General features: G+C 50.7%; 1 protein-coding gene across 9 annotated transcripts in view; it reads right to left on the bottom strand.

The window, feature by feature from the left end:
* ARNTL (aryl hydrocarbon receptor nuclear translocator like) overlaps window positions 1-18,992 on the bottom strand; it is a 103,699-nt gene that overhangs the window by 19,471 nt on the left and 65,236 nt on the right. For 2 of the 9 annotated variants that reach the window (XM_032853517.1, XM_032853510.1), the window contains exons 4-13: window positions 17,370-17,494; window positions 16,330-16,482; window positions 13,978-14,016; window positions 13,638-13,679; window positions 11,980-12,137; window positions 10,226-10,305; window positions 5,848-5,940; window positions 5,029-5,146; window positions 3,242-3,391; window positions 653-899 (exon numbers count right to left, since the gene is read on the bottom strand). In XM_032853517.1, coding sequence (XP_032709408.1) covers window positions 653-899; window positions 3,242-3,391; window positions 5,029-5,146; window positions 5,848-5,940; window positions 10,226-10,305; window positions 11,980-12,137; window positions 13,638-13,679; window positions 13,978-14,016; window positions 16,330-16,469 — 1,067 coding nt within the window. In that variant the 5' untranslated portion in view covers window positions 16,470-16,482; window positions 17,370-17,494. Of the gene's footprint in view, window positions 1-652; window positions 900-3,241; window positions 3,392-5,028; window positions 5,147-5,847; window positions 5,941-10,225; window positions 10,306-11,979; window positions 12,138-13,637; window positions 13,680-13,977; window positions 14,017-15,439; window positions 15,864-16,329; window positions 16,483-17,369; window positions 17,495-18,992 lie in introns of those variants that run through there. The other 7 variants (XM_032853511.1, XM_032853515.1, XM_032853516.1 and 4 more) reach the window with 7 other exon arrangements.

The following is an 18,992-nucleotide window of genomic DNA, read 5'->3' as shown; positions in this document are numbered from 1 at the left end:
GAATATTCTCCAGGAGGCCGCAGAGAGCCATGGCAAACTGGGCACATCTGGGGCCTCAGCTCAGGTCCACCACCCCTCCGCTGTGAATGGGAGGTGGCCGGTCCTCAGGCGGGCCCCAGGTCCCCACCCAGAAAAATGAGACTGGACTAGGTCAGTGTTGCCACTGACCTTTCTGCAATGGTGATGTTCTCGATCTGGGCCATTGGCCTCACAGAGCTACGGAGTACCTGCAAAACGGCTTAGAGAGCCTGAGGAACTGTGAGCTTCATTTTAAATTAAAACCCGAGAAGCCGTTTGAGATCATCATGGCCAACGACCACCGCATCAGACAGCTGAGGACTAGATCCTCTTTTCCAAGTCCTACATTCCAGAATTCCAATCACAGCCATGCCTGTTCAGGTAGCATCCAATGCCCACCACGTCCCTCCTGGCCATGGACATTGAACCACGATGTCGTCTACTTAATGGTCTCTATGTGGCAAAGAGCGTTACAGAGAAAACTCTGTGTTTATGATATTCCAAAGGGTCTCATTTTTTAGCAGAGATCCCCATTGTGTCCCTCTTTTTACCCTGATGGCCCAGCCCTCTCTGCTCTACCCAGAGATGAAAATCCTATACCATTACTGCTCACAGGGGCCACGCAGACGCTTACCTCTGGTCTACAAAAACAAACTTCCCGTCTATGGCGTGCCGGGACACGTACTCCATGGACTTCACTCTGATCTCCCCGTTCGCTGGCTGCGGGACCACATGCGAATGCAGGCGTCCGATGGCGACCAGGCAGCTGAGGTTACAGCCCTCGTTGTCGGGTTCGCCGTCCTCGTCCAGCCCCATCTTTGTGGGCGGCCAACTCTTCAGGTACCCTGTGCTGTGGATGGTGCAGAAGCTCTTTCGATCTGCTAGAAAGCAAAGTCCGCGGTCAAAGTCAGGACAGCTATGGGCGAGCACGCGCGACAGCCCGCAGCAGGCTGGGGTCCGGGAGAGGGGAGTCAAACAACACACACAGCTTTGCCCTCCAGAAGGGAGAATCCGGGGACGGAGGAAGACACAGGCGTGGACAGCCGTCCTCCAGCGTCCTCCGTGTGGAGCAGGGCTGCTGATACTGAGGAAAGAGTATCTGCATCTACCGGGGGTGGGAGGACAGCTGCCCGGGAAACCAGGGAGGAGGTGGATCAAGAAGGATGCGCACTGACTAAGGGACCCAGATGCATGGAGGTCAAGAAGGTACAAAGTGCCAAGGCGCGTCCTGTATGAGCAACAACAGAGGGCTCCGGAGGGGCTGGGAAGGCAGGATGGGGCAGATGACTAGGGTCTTGGGCTATTTGCTAACAAATGCGTGTATGTCAGGGAATGGAGAGCTTCTAAAGGTATTTAAGTGGGGACACAGCAAAGGACTGGCTACTCCAGGAGCACAGCAGTAGGGAAACTGGAAGAGTAAGCCATCAGGTGAAGACAGACATACAGCAGGGGACGAGGGCTGTGCTCCAGGACCGCAGCAAGGACGAGGCGGCAGGGAAGCACACGGGAGACGTTTCTGAGAATTCTTGAGATGTGGTAGGAGTATCAGAACATTTGGTACGAAGGAGAAAGTGGAGGGGACTCCAACATTTCTGGATTGAATGTTTGCTGCTGCTCACAGACTCCAGGAAGGGAGAACAGAATATGCTGTAGAGATGAGCGAGAAGGACTGCACTTTGGGACACACTCAGTCTAGAATGCCTGGGGATTTCAACAAAAAACAGATCCTCACGGAGGATTTAGGAAGCAGCAGGTCTATGCCGCTTACTGGGAGACTGGGAAACCCCTCGGACGCGCCAGCATGGAGTTTCCGGTCCGGGGGGAGACAGATGTCAAACAAACAACCGGGGGAGTGCACGGGGCAGTTCCAGGAAGGTGCCAGCAAGAGAACCTGGGGTGCTGCCAGCGGGCCTGAGGTGGCCTGAGGGAGCAAGCGGCAGCACAGACGCCCAAGCTCTAAAGGACCAGCGCTTCGAGCCGGCTGAAGGGAGTCGGGGGCAGGGAAACAGGGGCCAGCGCCCACGGAGACCTGGGGCAGAAAGGGGGGAGAGGCATCGACAGGAAGTCGGTACGGCTGAGCATGAGGAGTGGTGGGGGGTGGACGGTGCGAGGTTGTGGATCTCCACTTCTCCCCAACAGCAGTGGGGATGCTGCAGGCTTTTAAATAGGGAGCCGAGAGAAAGCTGTGCCAGTGAGGGGACTTCTGCAGGAGGTCGTCGCGGAGGCAGCACTTGGTCACTGACCGCATTGGGAGAGCGAGGGCATGGGGCTGGGGTGCTTCCCCGGCTTCCAGCACATGCAGAGGACAGAGGTACCGTTTACGGCGGGTAGAAGCTCGGGGCGGGGTGGGGGTCACTCATGCAGATGTGTGAGATGCCCTAGAGAAGATTTCAGAGGTAAGTAGATTTCAGAGGACGTGGATTTATGGTTCCAGAGCTCAAAAGAAAAGTCTGGGCTAGAAAGACAAACTTGGATGTTATTGGCACCTACGTGGCACAGCAAGCTAAGGGAGAAGAGGACATGACCTATGGGTCAAGTGTAGACAGAAAGGTGGCTCAGGACAGACGAGGAGAGAGCCAAAGGAAGTCAGAAGAGGGTCCTAGTGTGGCAGAGGATGGGGGAGATGAGAAGAATGTGGAATCTTAGGGAAAGAATACTTTAAGATGGAAGAAAAATGAACTGTCCCTTGTGTCTAGCAACGTGAGTGTCCTTGGTGAATGGAGCAAGAGTCATTTCTGTGGACTGGCGGGAGGCTCCGGGAGCGGCTGGCATTGTGGCTGAGAGCAGTCTTTCTCAACAACCTTACGACAAACGGAATTTGCACAAAGGAAGCCTTCCCAGGAATCACCGTCACTGTGACGACCATCAGGGCTTTCCAATCTCTCCTGCTCCCCAAAGTCCCTACCCATAGGGGGAGAATGGCACTGACTGCAGTCCTGGGATTGGCAGGGGGCCACCAAACCAACACCCTCCGGAGCACCCCAGGGGACAAAGCCAGTCTCCCCTGTATTCGGATTTTATTATTACTATTTTTAGAGATTTTACTTATTTGAGAAGGAGCACACAAGAGGGAGAGGGACAGAGATTCTCGGCAGACTCCACACAGATCGCAGAGCCCGATGCGGAACTCTATCCCAGGACCGCGAGACCATGACCTGAGCCGAAACCGACAGAGCTACCTGGGCGCCTCTGTATTAAGATTTTCAAGAAGTGAAATGGTTACCTTTTTTCTTTGAGCAGGTTGAGGGGAAATCCTTGTCTTCCACCTTTACTGAAGGCCTGTTACACTTCATCCTACAGAAGAAAGAACGTCGTGCTCCAGAACATAATCGAGATGGCCCAGGGGTTATATCTGTTTTAACTGGAAGTCCAGCTGCAAATCAACACACAAAATGTGATAAACTGAGAGTAGTATTGTCTGTCAGGAGGGGGAGTGGGACCTTGAAGAAAGCCTCTTCTTTCCTGCCTCACTGTTTCATAATGACCACATCACTCCTCCTCAGTTCAGGCCGTAAAAGACGCAATGTGGGGAAGAGGGTTGTCCATCTGGAGATGTTTCCAGACCACCTAGAATGCAGCTACTGGTGGGAGAGGCAGGACCAGGATCCTGCTGTGAACACCGGCTATGGGTCTACAGCCCGTGTCTGGGAATAATGCACGCCCACCACAGGAGTGCTATCAGAGGAGGAGTTGCTGCCCGGGGCTCCTGCTGGCTGTCCCCTCTCCAGCCTATGTGCCCTACAGCCACCCCGGTTGATCTTCTCTGGAACACACACGGGCCTGCCCTCCCTGCCCTGCTTGGTTTGCTCCAGCCACACAGCGGGCACTACACCTGTGTATCCTTCCAGAAATCGTTTTCCCAGCTCTGCTCATCTCTTCATCATCTGGCACACAGTAATCCATCCTTTCAAACCCACTTCAGCTGTCACCGACTCAGTGATGCCTGTCCTCACGCCCACATGAGGATGAATCCTCTGTTCTCTATGCCTGGTACTATTTCTGTGGCAGTACCCAGTACGCAGGGTACTGTCTGTCTCCTGGTCTCCCTATGACGTGAGAGCCTTAAAGGCAAGGACCAAACATCACCTTATTTTCTCCTCACGTCACTACCAAAAATGCCAGGGCCAGACTATAAAAGGCAACAGGTTCCAGGGACTGCGCTGAACTTTTAGGAAGAGGATATTTAATGAAAAGATCATGACACTGACATTGTGCCTACTGTGCACCAGGGACTGCCCCATAGGCTTTATGTATGTTACTATATTTAATCCCCACAACAACTCAATGAAACAGGCACTATTTTGCAGATAAGGAAACGGAGGCACAGAGAGGTTAAGTAACTTGCTCAAGGTCACACAGCTGGAAAATGGTGGAACTAGGAAGTGCACCTGGCAATCTGACTCCAGACTCCACATTAACTGCTAAAGTCCACAGGCTCCCATGGGACTGATGGGAGGAGAGCTACAGGGCCTCATGCAGGAGGCACAGGAGGGGACACGGGAGGAAGAAGCGGGGGAAGAATGTGAAAGGTGGTTTCTACTGCTAAAGAAGGAAGCCAGGAGATGGAGCTGACCAACGAGGAACCACTTTTATATTTCATGTTTTCTTACTCTCATCTTGTGTGGCTGCATATGTGTAACACAGGTAAATCGAGGGGATATTTTGGGAGGGAACAAATCAAACTGGTGTTAGCCCTTGAAACTCAGAAGCACAGAACTGGGAATTTCTAGATTCTGGGGGCAGGGGGGCAGAGACTAAAAACCAGAAAGAATCAAGGTAGCTGTTTTTCCTCTGTGGATTTGGACATTGAGTTGTTGCTTCTTTATGGGAAACAAAACAAATACAAAGAAAGGGAGATGATTGCCTTGAGCCAAAGAGAGCACCTGTGACCCAGATAAAGGGCAGAGAGGAGGGAGGCCTGAGGCTGAGTGTGGGGCCACAAGCAGCTGTCTTCGCTCAGCGGTCTGGGTGGGCCCCGAGGAAGCAGCCGCAGCCTTCTTCTGGACTCACTTTTTGCATCTATGAGCCGCTCCCGGGGCGCCGTGTCCGAGGACGAGAGCTGCTCCTTCACTTTGGCGATATCTTTAGGGTGCAGGTAGTCAAACAAACTCTGACCGATCAGATCATTCTGCAGGGATGGAGCACGGAGACAAGCAGTCAACGGCGCGTGGAACAGAATGTACCCAATGGGTGCTCTGCCTCTGTCTCTCTAAGCATGAGAATGTCAAGGTGTCCAACGTGAACACGTACACCTGCCCAGTCACTCTGGCTAGATATAGACACAGGGAACGAGGCATCACGAGTTTGGTTTGGGAACACAGGGGAAAGGGCTCAATTATACGGATACTTCTATAAATAGTTCGTGTCCTGGAAGCAGGAATCTTTTAGCTGTACACGTTCCCTTTGATTGATTTCTGATGCCCACAAATGCCCTTCTGGGGACACGGGGTGTGGGCGTGGACTCTAACCCAAGTTTCTGTGCTCTTCATCCACAATGGCCTTCATAACTTTGCTCAAAGACCAAGAAAAGCAAGACACTCCGGATACATTCAAGCTACATTCCTTCGAATGTATACACATGCCACCCCCACTCCTGCCACTCTCTCTAAAAAATAAATACTCAAAAAAAAAAGATTTTTTTTTTCTAGGTTTAAATTCATTTCTCTGTTAAGAAATGACGAATTTTCTGGAAGAAGCACTGGGTGTGTGTGTGGGAGGATGATACAAGCATTTCACAGGGGACTTGTAGATTAGAATTATTCTAACACGTGGGGTGACCTTTCTGGCTGCTGGAGGGCTGCCCGCCAGTGACAGAAACAGGAGCCATACCTGGCTGTAGTTGAGGATCTTGAAGACAGACTCGGAGACAAAGAGGATCTTCCCTCGGTCACATCCTACGACAAACAAAAATCCATCTGCTGCCTAATCAGGAGAAATGGACAGTCAATTTATCACACTTCCGGAAACACGATCTGTACTCACTCTGACCGCAAATAAGGGCTTGTTTGCTAAGTATCCAAATCACAGAAATGTCCTGACAGCCACATGACTCTCTCAACTAATGCCTCAGGAGAGGGGGAGATGCTCTCCAAGGTAGGTCCTGACACACGGATCATCGCAGGACTACAGGGGACGTTTCTGTTTCTGTTACAACACTCCAATCACTCTAAGACGTTTCCATTGAGTGTATCGAGGTCTGGAGAAGTCCTATTTTTTAATTATAACTATGTTTGAATCACCGAATCTAAGATTGAAAGGAACCTTCAAGATCAAAACCCCCTCTCCTGGATCCTGACCACCACCTGTCCTCAACCTGAACGCTTCCATTTACAGAGCCCACTCACTTTCCAGAGGTGCTTCTCAACATGGGGAGTGGGGTGTTGTTTGTTTTTATGCTGATGGTCTGGGGCAGGGCCAGATCATGAGTCTTTTCTTACCCCTACCCCAAATGATTCTCAGGTACAAGGACTGAGAACCACTGTTCCTTAGTATCATTTCTTGATCCAGGGCTGGGCTGCTTATATCCTAAGTGAGACAAGAAAAGCAAAGCAAAAATCTCCCCTACACACTTCTTCCTCCTTCTTCGCCTTGGGTACAGGTAAAAACCTAATCTATGTGCCTGTCTTGGGACTTAAATCCCAAGATCTCTAGACAGACACTCTTTGGTAGGCTGAAGCAGATAAATACTGAGCGTCTGAGAGCTCAGGCTATGTGTGACTCCTCCACACCGCTCTGTACACGGACAGCCACTCAGCTGCGGCTGGGGCCTCCCAGGGACCGAGAGCGTCTAGGCTCAGCTCCCACAGTTCTAATTCAACACCCTGCCTTATTCACAAGTCCTTGGTCTGTTCTTGGGAAAAAATCTAGAAAAACTCTATTCCCCTTCCCACAAAAGGGCCTTGGGGAATGTAGTTTAATTCAAGGAACTAGGAAATTCATGTGCCTGAGGAAAAGAATGGCGCCCACACGGGTGCGGCCATGAAGGCAGCTGGAGGGGACTGAACCGGCGCTGCGGAGACGGCGCCACGCCCCTCAGCCGGAAGGGAGCGGGTCCTGAGCTCTTCCTAAGCTGGCACAGGGGCAGGGGAGGACAGTGGTGAGGAAGAGACTTCCCAAGCACCATCTGCTGGAAGCCTCGTTCAGTCAAAAACTAGGGTATTAATAACTTGCGCGCTGCCTTGCAGACAATCTCACATCTCACAGAAGTGTTTCGAAGCTTCTCACAGATGAAGTGAAGTGGCACAGAAGGTGCCTCCGAAGAAGGTGCCCGTGACATCCGGGCGGGAATGCTGGACAGAGTCAGGCCTGAACCCGTGACGTCATGAACAAAGGTGGTCTCAACACGTCTGGGGAGGGCAAGAGGGCTCCAAAGGCCAGTGAGCCGTCAGTGAGGAGAGGCTCAACACATTCTGACTCTGCTTCCCTCAGGCAGATAAACGCCACCAAGCGAAGGAGCTGGGGCCCAGGGGGGCAGTGGAGGAGCGGAGACTAGGAGATGCCACCAGCACCAGGCGGTCACAGGGAGGGCTCCCTCTCAGGGCGGGGGGCAGACTTAGTAAGGGACACAGAAGCCCTGGTGGGGTCTGGCTAGTTTTCAGAAGATGGGGAGGTAGAGTATCCAGACATCACACACTGGTCAGGTTGCCGGCTCCCTGACACACCATTCGTGGAAGCCATTTTGAAAGCTCTCAGTAGAGAGAGCAATCAGTCAGATGCGCACTGGGAAGGAAAAGCAGAAGTCCAGTTCCTATGGCCAAACCATTCAAACACCATCTTAGTGGACCCTGCCTTCTGTTGAAGCAAATTCATGAGAACTGGGCACCTGGAAGTGGTGAAGGATTGGACGGTGCTTTGTTGCCACAGACACACACCAGGGAGGGCAGAAGAGCTTCCTCAGGGGAGACACATCACCGCTGTGTCCTACAGATGCTGGGGGACACGGAAGCACAGGAAAGGCAAGCCCAAGATGAAGTATTTAGCTTAAATGGCATGAAAATCCTTGTTCCACACCCTGATAAGCATGGGGATTGGACAGGAAATTTAGAAGAGGAGAAAGTTATTAAGCATTTGCCATTACAAAAGAAGTTTATATACATGTAAATACATATAAACCTATGTTATATATAATGGGAACTTCATATGCCTTCTGTGTTCAAAATAAAACACATTTGTATCACATATATATCTTTTCCTTAAAAACATCCAATTAGCCGTATGGCAATCAAGGCAATCAAGTGTGTGTGAATAGAAACACAGAGACCCTGTTTCGAACTTTATGCCCTTCCAGGTGGCAAGAGTAGAGCATTAAACCAAGCTCTGGGCCCCCTGGGGCTACAGAGGCTGCTGTCCACAAAGCCAGCTCTGGGAGTTCCTCCAGAGATCAGCAGACCCAGTTTGCATCCTACCTTCAACAAGGCCTCCCTGGGAGCAGGGACAGCTTTAGGAAGAAGGATGGAGAGAGGAGTGCAGAGCTGTGCCCTGAGGGAGGTACCCCAAGGCCACCACAAACTTACTGAGATGCCTGGCACCCCCACAACGTGTTTACTGTTGACCTGGATGTACCTAGAACAGTGCAATGCACACAGAACGAAGTCTCAGATTGTCTGTGCTATTAGAGAGTGAAAGACACAGAAGGCAGGCCTGTCTACCTGTCACAAGAAGCTTCGGAGGAGCCACTGATGACCAACTGGAAATAGGACCATCCAATAAATAGATTTTGACAAAAACAGCAGCTCAAAAAAATGAACACCTATACAGGATGGAAAAAACTTCACCTCACAATAACCCCTGTTCAAGAGAGCGAGAGGGATGGGATTACAGTGGCCCAAAACATGGCACGAATGTGATGGCTTCTATGGCAAGGAAAGCACCAGGCCCTTCCAACCACAGGCCAACCAGACCACAGCTGAAGTTTCCACAGTGGGTCGTGAGAACCACTCCCGGAGGAAAATCTAGCAAATGGACGTGGCTTTGGAAAGTGTGCGTGGCCAGTGTTGATGCAGGACTCTTGCCTGTCTCCTCTGTGGAGGCTGGAAAAACCTAAATCCTTGCTGCAAAGCTGGGGTCAAGTCACACCTTCTGGAGAAGCTGATGTCTACTACTGGGCTTTCAGGAAGGCCTATCTTTTCTTGAGAAAAGGGACACCTGGCCTGGATACTCCCCTGCCCCTTGTTTCTGGCTGGTGTGGTTACACTGAGGAAGCAGACTGCAGACAAGCTTGACGGGACTGCTGGTGAAGGCAAACAGAGCCTGGTTCCAGCCGCCCTCGCTGAGCCACAGCACCAGCCCCTCCTGGTCTACCACAGGACCAGCTGTATTTGGGACACAAAACCCTCTCTGTTCACCAGGTCATCCGTTCCTTGCAGCTGAAAGCTTTTCAATTGAGAGAACACGTCAAGAGGGGATGAATTTCAGAGGCCAGACTTACAAAGAACCAGAAGCCAGGCAGAGCGGAAAGTCAGGGTGACAACAGAGTAGCCTGGAGCCGGAGGCCTGGCAAATGTCTGCTCAAAGACACGTGCCCAGATGCCATGGGGGCTTAGCAAGCGAGGTCCACCCTGGCTGGGGGAGGACAGAGGCGGGTTACATTTTTCTGTTCACAATTTGCAAGAGGACAGGCTTCTGAATCCCGGTTCTTTCCCTTTAATTTCCAAGTTGATCTCACTCTAACCAGAGGCAGACCTGATTCCACACAGAAGACAAGTTCGCGTGGCGCCATGTCCACTGCCTCTCTGCAGGGACGAGCAAGACCAGCGAGCGTGATGGGCGAGAAGGGAGAGCTTCACCTCCCCCATTTCTTTTCCTCCTTGGACAGAGGAATCTTTGGAAGCTTCCTTGCTTTGATGGGATTTTGGTGTCAGGATGTACATGGATGTTTTTGTGCTAGCAGTTAGGGGAGGAGAGGACAAATCCTTAGTTACCCATATCCGTCCCTTTCTAAAACCTTCATGCCAGAATGGGGTTCTTGACTACCTATGAGTAACAAAATCCTGCCTCCTTCCATTGAAAAATCACAGTAGCCTGGGCCTTCAATTTTTGTCTAAACAAGGGTGGAAGGACCGTGGAGACAGTCTAGACAGATGTGGACACCCGAAAAGACAAAGTGGGCCTCAAAATGTCCAATATATAGACATCAAATTCCCACACTCTGCTACCTCACTCTGAAATTTCTAAGGATGTGTAAAACAAGCTCATGACTGTGACATACCCTGAGAATGAGGTGTTTCAATTCATCATCTGACAGAAAAGTTGGTTTGTAGTTTGCTTCTGTATATGGGTTGGTGGCACCTTAGGGAGGAAAGAAAAAAAAAAAATTTTGTACACTTTCTACTCAGGGAATGGCTCCTTCCACTAGGCCTCTGACCTTCCAGATGTGGCCTAGTCCCTACCACCCAGGACTTCGATGTTCTCTTCTTTTTCCTTAACGGACACAGCATTAGATCAGGCTTTGGAAAGAACCCACTGAAAAGACAAAACTATTGCCCACAGGGGACCTGACAGGCTTGCTCTGGTCACCGTAGGGGAGCCAAGAGGTAATAGACGTAAGTAAAAATCTTCTTCAAAGAGAGAAGGCAGCTTTGGAAGCCGACCGACAGTGGCTCCTGGGAGGATTCCCTCCTCCCAAGATTGATGTTAAATGCATTGTCTAGAGGTCCCTCAGATGACCACACTGAGCATTCCTGGAAATGTCCAGTCAGCCAGGCCCTGAGTAAATAAATATACTGTAGAAGGCATTTAGCGGGAGAGCTGCCTCATCGGGGGGGCGGTAAACGAGCTTGGCAACCCAGAGAAATTCATTGCTTCAGTGAATACAACTCTGGCTCCTCCGGCTGAAAGGGGACGAGATGCTTAAAAGGCCATCCATCTGGCATCGTAGAGGGAACTCAAACAGGCATCGTATAGTAACAGAGAAAAATGCCCGCAGCAAATGACCTGGAATCTGCAAAAATGGTTAGAACAGTGAGGAAATAAAATGGAAAAGATTGGTTACAATTCCCAGTACCACGGTGAAGGAGGTTGACAGAACGTGTCTGTGACTTTCATATCAACAAATGAGGCACACACTGTGCCCCACCCCTGCTTTTGACAGAACTCTAGATTTGTCCTTCGTTTCCTTCCAATTTAATAAAAATTAGCTTATGCTTATACTAAATCTCTAGAACCTTCCCTAATAGGAATGTTTAGATGACATGCTCACAACATAGGACACGATGCTGCCATGTCCATAAAAACGCAATTCTTTTGCCACGCAGGTCAGAGGTCTGACTGAGCGCCCACTTTCCAATTTCCTCCAAGGGTCCAAGATGGGCCACAGAACCTTCCAGGCCCAGTGCTCACTGAAGGGCCTGCGACAGTACAGATTTCTCCTGTGGTTTGGATAAGTCCTTTCCACATTACTCTGCCTCTGTGTTCTGAACCACCCCATGTTCAGAGAAGGAAAAACTGCCTCCCTCATAAAGAGTCTATCTGGTTTGGGAAAATTCCAGGAGCATGAAAATCTTATCAGTGTTCATCCCTGACAGTAAAACGAAGCAAAAACCATCCCCCAGTGAGTCACTCTTGAAAGGAGCCATGGTGAATCTTCCTCCTACAAACAGCAGGGGACTTCTCGGTGTCTCCAAGGGCACCTGCATTTCTGATGGGGATCACCGGGCAAGTGGGGCCCAGGCGCACACACACATGGAAGGTGTGGGGCCTCTCTGACACACACGGAGCCTGCCTCTCACATACACGTGTACCCCCCGGAGCGGGTCGACTGCACAAATCCCCACTGGACACCCACGTAAATTCAATGATCACTCCATTTGTCATCAGGTCTACTGAGGGGAAGGAGAGGCCTGTTGCTGAAGGCTACACACTGGCAAATAATGACCACGGTCCAGGGGCCTCAGGCACACCCTAGGCCAGGGACGGAACACTGGTAGGCCGGGGCATCAAGGACAATAAAGCCCACCATCTTACCTCGTAATGTTTTCATGTGCTGAACGGCCATCCTCAGCACAGTAAGTTTATCTAACTTCCTGGACATGGCATTGCACGTGGGCACCAAAGAAGCCAGTTCGTCAATGAAACTGTTCATTTTATCCCGACGCCGCTTTTCGATCTGACTGTGGGCTTCCCTGCACAACAGGAAAAAGGATTTCTAGAAAATGACACCAAGCCTCAAGGAGACAATGACAAAAGTCAGTTCCCACGGTTCCTGACATTCCCCGGACAGGGCACATTTAGAATCTGCACAAGGCTTTGAACTCGACTAAAGGTACCAAAGAAGCGGCCTCACTGCCCACCCCCGCCCGCCCTGGGGTCAGTATTAGTTGGCTGTATGCTTTCCACATACTCAGAATTAAGAAGAAATAGAACAAAAATGGTCTTCTCAGAGTAAACTGGATAGGGAATTTCTCATTACTTTTTTTTTTTTTTTAGATTATTTGTCAGAGAAAGAGCAGCGGGCAGAGGGAGAAGCAGACTCCTGCTGAGCAGGGAGTCTGATGTGGGACTTGATCCCAGGACTCAGGATCATGACCTGAGCCAAAAGCAGACGCTTAACTGATTGAGCCACCCAGGCACCCGTTCTCATTTCTTTTCCTCTCAGCATCTGTCAGGTTGGATTTTAAGATGGGCATTGAGGGAAAGAGAAGGGACGTGGAGCCTGACAAGAGCAAAGCACTTAGGACAGCCACTGGGTGGGGGGTGTGATCCTGGAGTCCCGGAGAGATCTCGGAGGTTTGTGAGGAGCCCACTGCGTGGCCTGTCAGAGCCTCACTGACTGAGTCACTAGGTAACTAGCGCCACCATCATTGGGTCAACCATGACTCCACCAAGATACAACAGATGCTACATCTGTCCCCAAGAGCTTCCTCTGAAGAATGTCACACTCGTCCCTCCCAGGAATGGCTGCCCGTCAAGGCAAGGGACACTTCCCCAGGAACAAACGCTCTCCCTGACTGGTTTTCAGCTGCCATTTGTGATGGTCCCCTATGGAGGTGTATCACCAGTGGAAAGGTCATTTGCTGCCATAGCAACAGAGCCACCAAGAGGGACCTCCCACCAAGGCTAGGCCGTGTAGGGAAAGCTACAAATCTCAGGCCAGTCGAATTCTGCAGCCCTGGATCTGTGTCAGGACAGCCTCAGAGGGCCCTGGAGACACTGGGAGGAGAGCAGACCCACATGGATAGGGTCACCAAGTGTGGCTGGAGGCAGGAGGGACCAAGTCCGAGAATCTACTCAAGGGCGAAGGCAGCCCCATCTCTGGCCTTGCAATGCAAGACGGGCTGCTCTGAGAGGCAAGGCTCAGCCCAAGGATGGGGTCACTGAAACAGGTCTCCTCTGGAGGGGAATCAGGAAGGAGCAAGGAACTTGCTGGAGACTGCTGGGGAAGAGCTTCAGCCTGGAAGGGTTTCCTGCTACTTCTGAAGTCCCCTTTAGGTTAAATGTGATCAGACAGCCAAGAGTGAAGGCCAACTCCATGTGGAGAGGACAAGTGGCAGGCAGCCCACATCAACCCCCACCCTGAGACCTGAAAGGATGCTTAGACCGACAGGGACCAGACACACAGAGCTGCCTCAGCTGCACTCTGAGCAGCCAGAACCAGGATGCTGTATAGACTGGTCCATGCTTACCTTGCATTTTTGATCCTTCCTTGGTGCTCTGTGTATTCTAACCTGGAAGGGAAAGCATGGGGGAAAAAAAAAAAAAAAGCAAGATCAAACACAATCCCTGGGAGACTAATGGCCAAGTTACACCTCTCTTTCTTCTCAGCTTCATTCATTTCCCTGCTTAATCCCTGTCATCTGTCTCCAACACAAGGGCTCTTGTTAGCTGCCCTGGGGGGCTGGGGGTGAGCATCTTGAGCTTATCCCCAATCAAGGACACAGGTGGGACCTGTACCAAGTAACAGAACATGTAATTATGCAAGGAAAATAGCTAGCAGGATGAAGGTCATGACTAGGTTCATGGTACCTTCCGTGAGGGTCATCTTTGTCTGTGTCCATGCTCTCTCTGAAAAAACAAGAGAGAATGTGAGTATTTAATAAAGACATACAAAGCAGCTTCTTACAACATGGAAGGATTGCATTTATCCAGAAACCAAATAATCAGAAAGTTCAGATTTCCGTAGTATCGATTATCGACGCAGACTAGTCGAACACACACAGCTTGTCCTACTATGCATCTAGGACTGGTTTCCCAGATGATCAAACAAAAGTTATGTGTGGTCATCAACAGAGCTTGCTGTTAACATATTTTAGGCCCTATTAGAAACCGGGAATACAGAGCATTTATGGAAATTCTTAATAACTGTATCCAAATAACTGTAATATCTTATTCCCCTCATCATTCTGGATAAATGGAGTTTATTCATTTGCAAAACATACCAAGCCTCAAATATATGTGTGCATACATATATATCTGGTGGGGGGGGTGTGAAGTGGGGAGGGGAGACCAGAGAACCCACAAGGAAGCATTGAGCAGAGCCCTGAGGAAGCTTTTCAAAGACACGGACACACAATGTTCTGGTTCTCAGCCAGGTGGGAACCCTCGAGGCCCAAGGACCAGGGAGAGAGGGCCCAAGTGGGGCTGAGGGCCGTGGAGCCCTGTTTGGCCACTGGGGGTCCTCGGGTCACAGCAGGGATCGATCTCCCTTTTATAGTCTTCAGTGATCCAGGTTTCAGGGCACCTCATGGTTTAGTAGAAAACAGACTAAAATCCTCCAGGGAAGGAGTTCCAAATCACCCTGGGATCACCTCACACCCTTCTCCAGCACCCAAGCTTATACCAGGAGGGCACTGCCTGGCACCCGGGCCTCTCTCTTTCATCCTGTAAGAACAGAGGGATCTGGCCCTTCAAACAATGTAGTCTCAAGGGCAAAAACAACTTTTCTCAGGAGCACCAAATCACAGCGTGGGCGTTCTAGAACAGGGATTCCCACCCGGGAGCCCTTCACTGCCTCACCAGCAGAGAGGACCCTAGCTAGTCCTAGAGTGCAGAAGACAGGATTCAGGCCACAGGGGAAAACTGAAACTCTCCCTCCCCTTTTGTCTTGGCTTGCAGCTGGTCCCTGAGGCCAGGATGATCAACTCAGGTGAAGAGAGCTCCACTGACACAATTAGCGCATTGAAAAGTCAGGGAAAGGGATGAGGGGTGCTTAATTATAGCGTCTCCACAAATCACAGAAGATTTGTAAATGGGGTCCAGGAGGGAAACCTGGAGGTCTTGGGTGGGGACAAGGTCGGAAACCACAGGTTTAGATAGCAGAGGACTTAGAAGACACCAGTGACTCCAACCACCCAAGGCAAGTGGTCCGTGGAAACCATCTCCTGGCCTCCCTGTTGGGGAGGGACTGCTCCAGAAGAACCCTCTCGGGCCTCACACCCACTCTCCATCCCCTGGGCGTTGGCTTGCTCAATCATCTGGGGTCACTTACATATTAATCATAGCATCTCCTAGTGGGCATCTGACCTTCAGCCACTGTGCTCCCCAAATTCGACCTGTGAACTTCAGCAGAAAGGACATCTGCTGTGGGGGAGATACCTCCTTGGAGAGGTTTCCCTCATTAAACAAAAGAAAAGCTCTTAAGTGGACAAGGGGATAAGAACCCACGCAGTTGCCTCAAGAAAACAAAACGTGCCTTTGAATGTTCTATGCGGCTGTCTATTCCCTAAGTGTTTGTACAGTAAAGGGTTGGCTACATGTATGCAAATTTACTTACTCAAAAGAAAAGCCATCAGGTCTAAAAAGAAACAAAAATACTATTTAATAAAATAGGTACACACTAATTTGAGTAAGGTTTCAGGGCCATACCGATGTTCCTACGGTACTTTCGGAGGGGGCCAGCACTCACTCACTCCCTCCACAAACATTGAACATCGTTAAGCAACTGGGGACTTCCTCAGAGAGAGCATCAGGCAAAGTCCTCTTTGAAACCACGGAGAGTACCTCCAGACACTTAGCCATCTTGCTCAAAGGAGCCAAGGAGGCTGGAGGAAAAAGGTGAAAGGTAGCACTTGGCTTTAAGCCTCTTCCTTTTCCCTTGATGTGGCACAGTTTGGGGAGAGAAAGGGGGTGGGGGTGCCTCAGCAGGGCTGGAGGCTCCCTCCTGCTTGCGATCCAGGAAGGAAAATAAAAGCAAAACGAAACAAAACAAAACAAAACAAAACAAAACCCCACTGTGGGGCCACCTAGACTTGGATCTTTCATTTCCATCCCTTTCCACAAAGAGGACCCCTTCTTCCAGGAGAATAGCAGTTGGCCCCTCGATGTGCCGGGAACGGACACCAAGTTTAGCCAGAGGAAGAGGAGCCCAGGAGGCCTTACTGGTAGTCGGTAGAGCTGCCTTTCCGTTTGCGGTTACAATCCATGCCACTGGAGCCGAGGGGGCTGGAAAGCAGGTCGGTGGGGCCCGGGGACATGAAGTCACTGATTGTCGAAGAAATGTCCATTCTCTGGTCAGCCATTGGAGGTCTGGAACTGGTACAAGGAGGCACAAAGGTGATTTCTACATGCTCTTCTACTATGGTGGAAGGCCAAGGTGGTCCTGTGGAGGGTCGGGCTACTGGTCTACCATACGAACCCATCTCCCCCACCCCCGCCAGCTGGAATAGGGACACGGCGGGATGGAGAGAGCAGCTGACATGCTTTAGGGGTTAACATAGATAATGTAGGTTAACCTGTTCATATTGCCTGTTTCTTTAAGATTTTATTTATTTATTTGAGAGAGAGAGTGCGCACACAGTGGGGAGTGGGGGGAGCAGCAGAGGGAGAGGGAGAAGCAGGTTCCCATGGGGCTCGATCCCAGGACCCTGGGATCATGACCTGAGCTGAAGGCAGACGCTTAACCGACTGAGCTACCCAGGCACCCCCCTGCTCATATTTCTGATGAAGACCCAAAGTTCAGAGCAACTGGGTAGCTTCTCCTGGGTCCCCATCCCAGGGCATGCAAGAATAATTGCAGAACCCAAGGCTCGAGGACTTAGAGCCCAGTGGTCCTCCCATGGAGAAGACCAGATACTCTCTGACAGTTCTAATTTTATTTTCTTCCAGTCCATAAAATAAATAGGATTTACTGGTTATCTTTGTGTTTTTGTTACAACTTCTGTAAAAGTCCCAGAAAAGCAGAAAATATCCTTTCTCAGACCATGAGTCCCTCTCGGGAGTCAGGAAAATATGGTCCCTGTCTAGCATGGGGCCATGAAAAGTCTGTCTTGTCTTCCCTGGCTAGCCCTTGTGCCCAGCATCCCCTGCCAGGAAAACCTGCATAAAGGACATAAAGACATTGTAGACCAACTGGCACATTTCAGGAATTCACATTTTATAAGCGTGTAGTCAGCTGGCCCAAAAAAGAGACTGCCAAGTACCTTGCAAGGGACTTCGACTCCAAACCAAGTGGAAGAGGGCCACGCTCTGCCCACGGACGGGGTCCCAGGTCCACACCACGTGACTGGGGCTGTCACTCCCTCTCTCTGGGCCCAAGTTCCTTCATCTGCAAAGCAAGAAGGGGACTGTGATCTCCGCTCGCTGATTACAGTTCCGCCCACAGACGAGTGCACTAGGGTCAGGTGTGGGCCAACTTTTTCCTTTCACAGCCACTGCTGGAGGGAGAATCTCAGTGCTCTAACTCCAGGCACTAGAGCTATTATCGCTCAGTCTAAATGTCTAAAAGCAGGACAAAAGGGAACACACGTGGTAGGTCTTGGTACATTCTGGAACACCGTGCTGCCAAAAAGCTCCAATAATTTATATTCCCAACAAGAGCTCCTATCAATCTGAAGGAAAGGACAAAACCCCATTGGTTTTTACTTGCATTTTTAAATGATTACGGATGCTGTCCCTATGTTTATAGGCATTTCTCTGGTTTCCTTTGTGCCCACTCATGTCCTGTTTTTCTACCACATTTTCTTCAGTATGGACGGGCCTCCTAACTCATGTTCACCTGCGCACCTGAACCTGGGGGGAGAAAAGCACACAATGAACTCGCTGCTCTCACTTGCCACCCACGACCTCGCACACCTCCAACACCAGCGCCACCCGGAGATCCTCGACTCCCCTGCTCGCTTTATTCCCCTCTCCATGACCAAGAACACCACACCCTCGCTCTTCTCCTCAAGCCCCCAACAGCTCTCCATCCCAACTCTCAGCAGATACTTGGCTTTCTACTCCACTGAGAAAAGGGAGCACATCCACCAGCCCGCCTAGCTGCTGCTGGTAGGAATTCTGCTCCTCCAACAGGTGGGGACGCCATCGTCTCACTCCTGAAAGACCATCACCCCGGAATTCTCTCCCTGCCACTCATCCAGCACCTTCCACTTTCCCCACCCTGCTAGATCACCCTCATTTGGATACAAACAACTCATTTGGGGGGGAAAATCACAAGTATTTCTGAACTCCATTCCCTTCTGGTCAGTATCCCCATTTCTCTGTTTCCAATTCTTTTCCCCTTACGCAGTATAAGCCAACTCAAATCAGGCTTTTGTCTTCATCATTCCAACAGAACAGCCCCCGTTACGCTCCCCAGTGAGATACTCATTGCTAAATCCAGTGGCTGATTCTCCATTCCCTCCCTACTTGCCCCATCCCAACACCTGATAGAGCTGATCGGCCCCTCTTGTCTCTTGGCTTTGGAGAGCCGACCCTCTCATTGACCCCTTCATCTCGGTGGCCACCCTTTCCACACCGGCCTCTTTTGCAGGCTCGTCCCCCTCCCTCACCTCTACATCAGAGTCCTGAAGGTGTCCTCAGACCTTCTCTGTGTACAGCCACTCCCTAAGAGATTGGTCCAGCTTCATTGCCTCCAATAGGATCAAGGCTCGGAGAACTCCCCAACTTCTACTTCCAGCCTGGACCACTCCTGAATGTCAAACTTAGAGGACCACTTCCCTGAGGTCTCCCTTTGAGTATACAATAAAGACCTCCAACTAAATCAATCCAAACCCCTGGTTGTCCCCAAGCCAAGCCCCTTAGTGATGCTCACATCGATGAGT

Source organism: Lontra canadensis, unplaced genomic scaffold, assembly GCF_010015895.1.
Source record: "Lontra canadensis isolate GAN:19392208 unplaced genomic scaffold, GSC_riverotter_1.0 scaffold7, whole genome shotgun sequence".
NCBI lineage: Eukaryota > Metazoa > Chordata > Mammalia > Carnivora > Mustelidae > Lontra > Lontra canadensis.
Note: the sequence above shows the minus strand (reverse complement) of the source record. Positions and strands in the feature narration are given on the sequence as shown.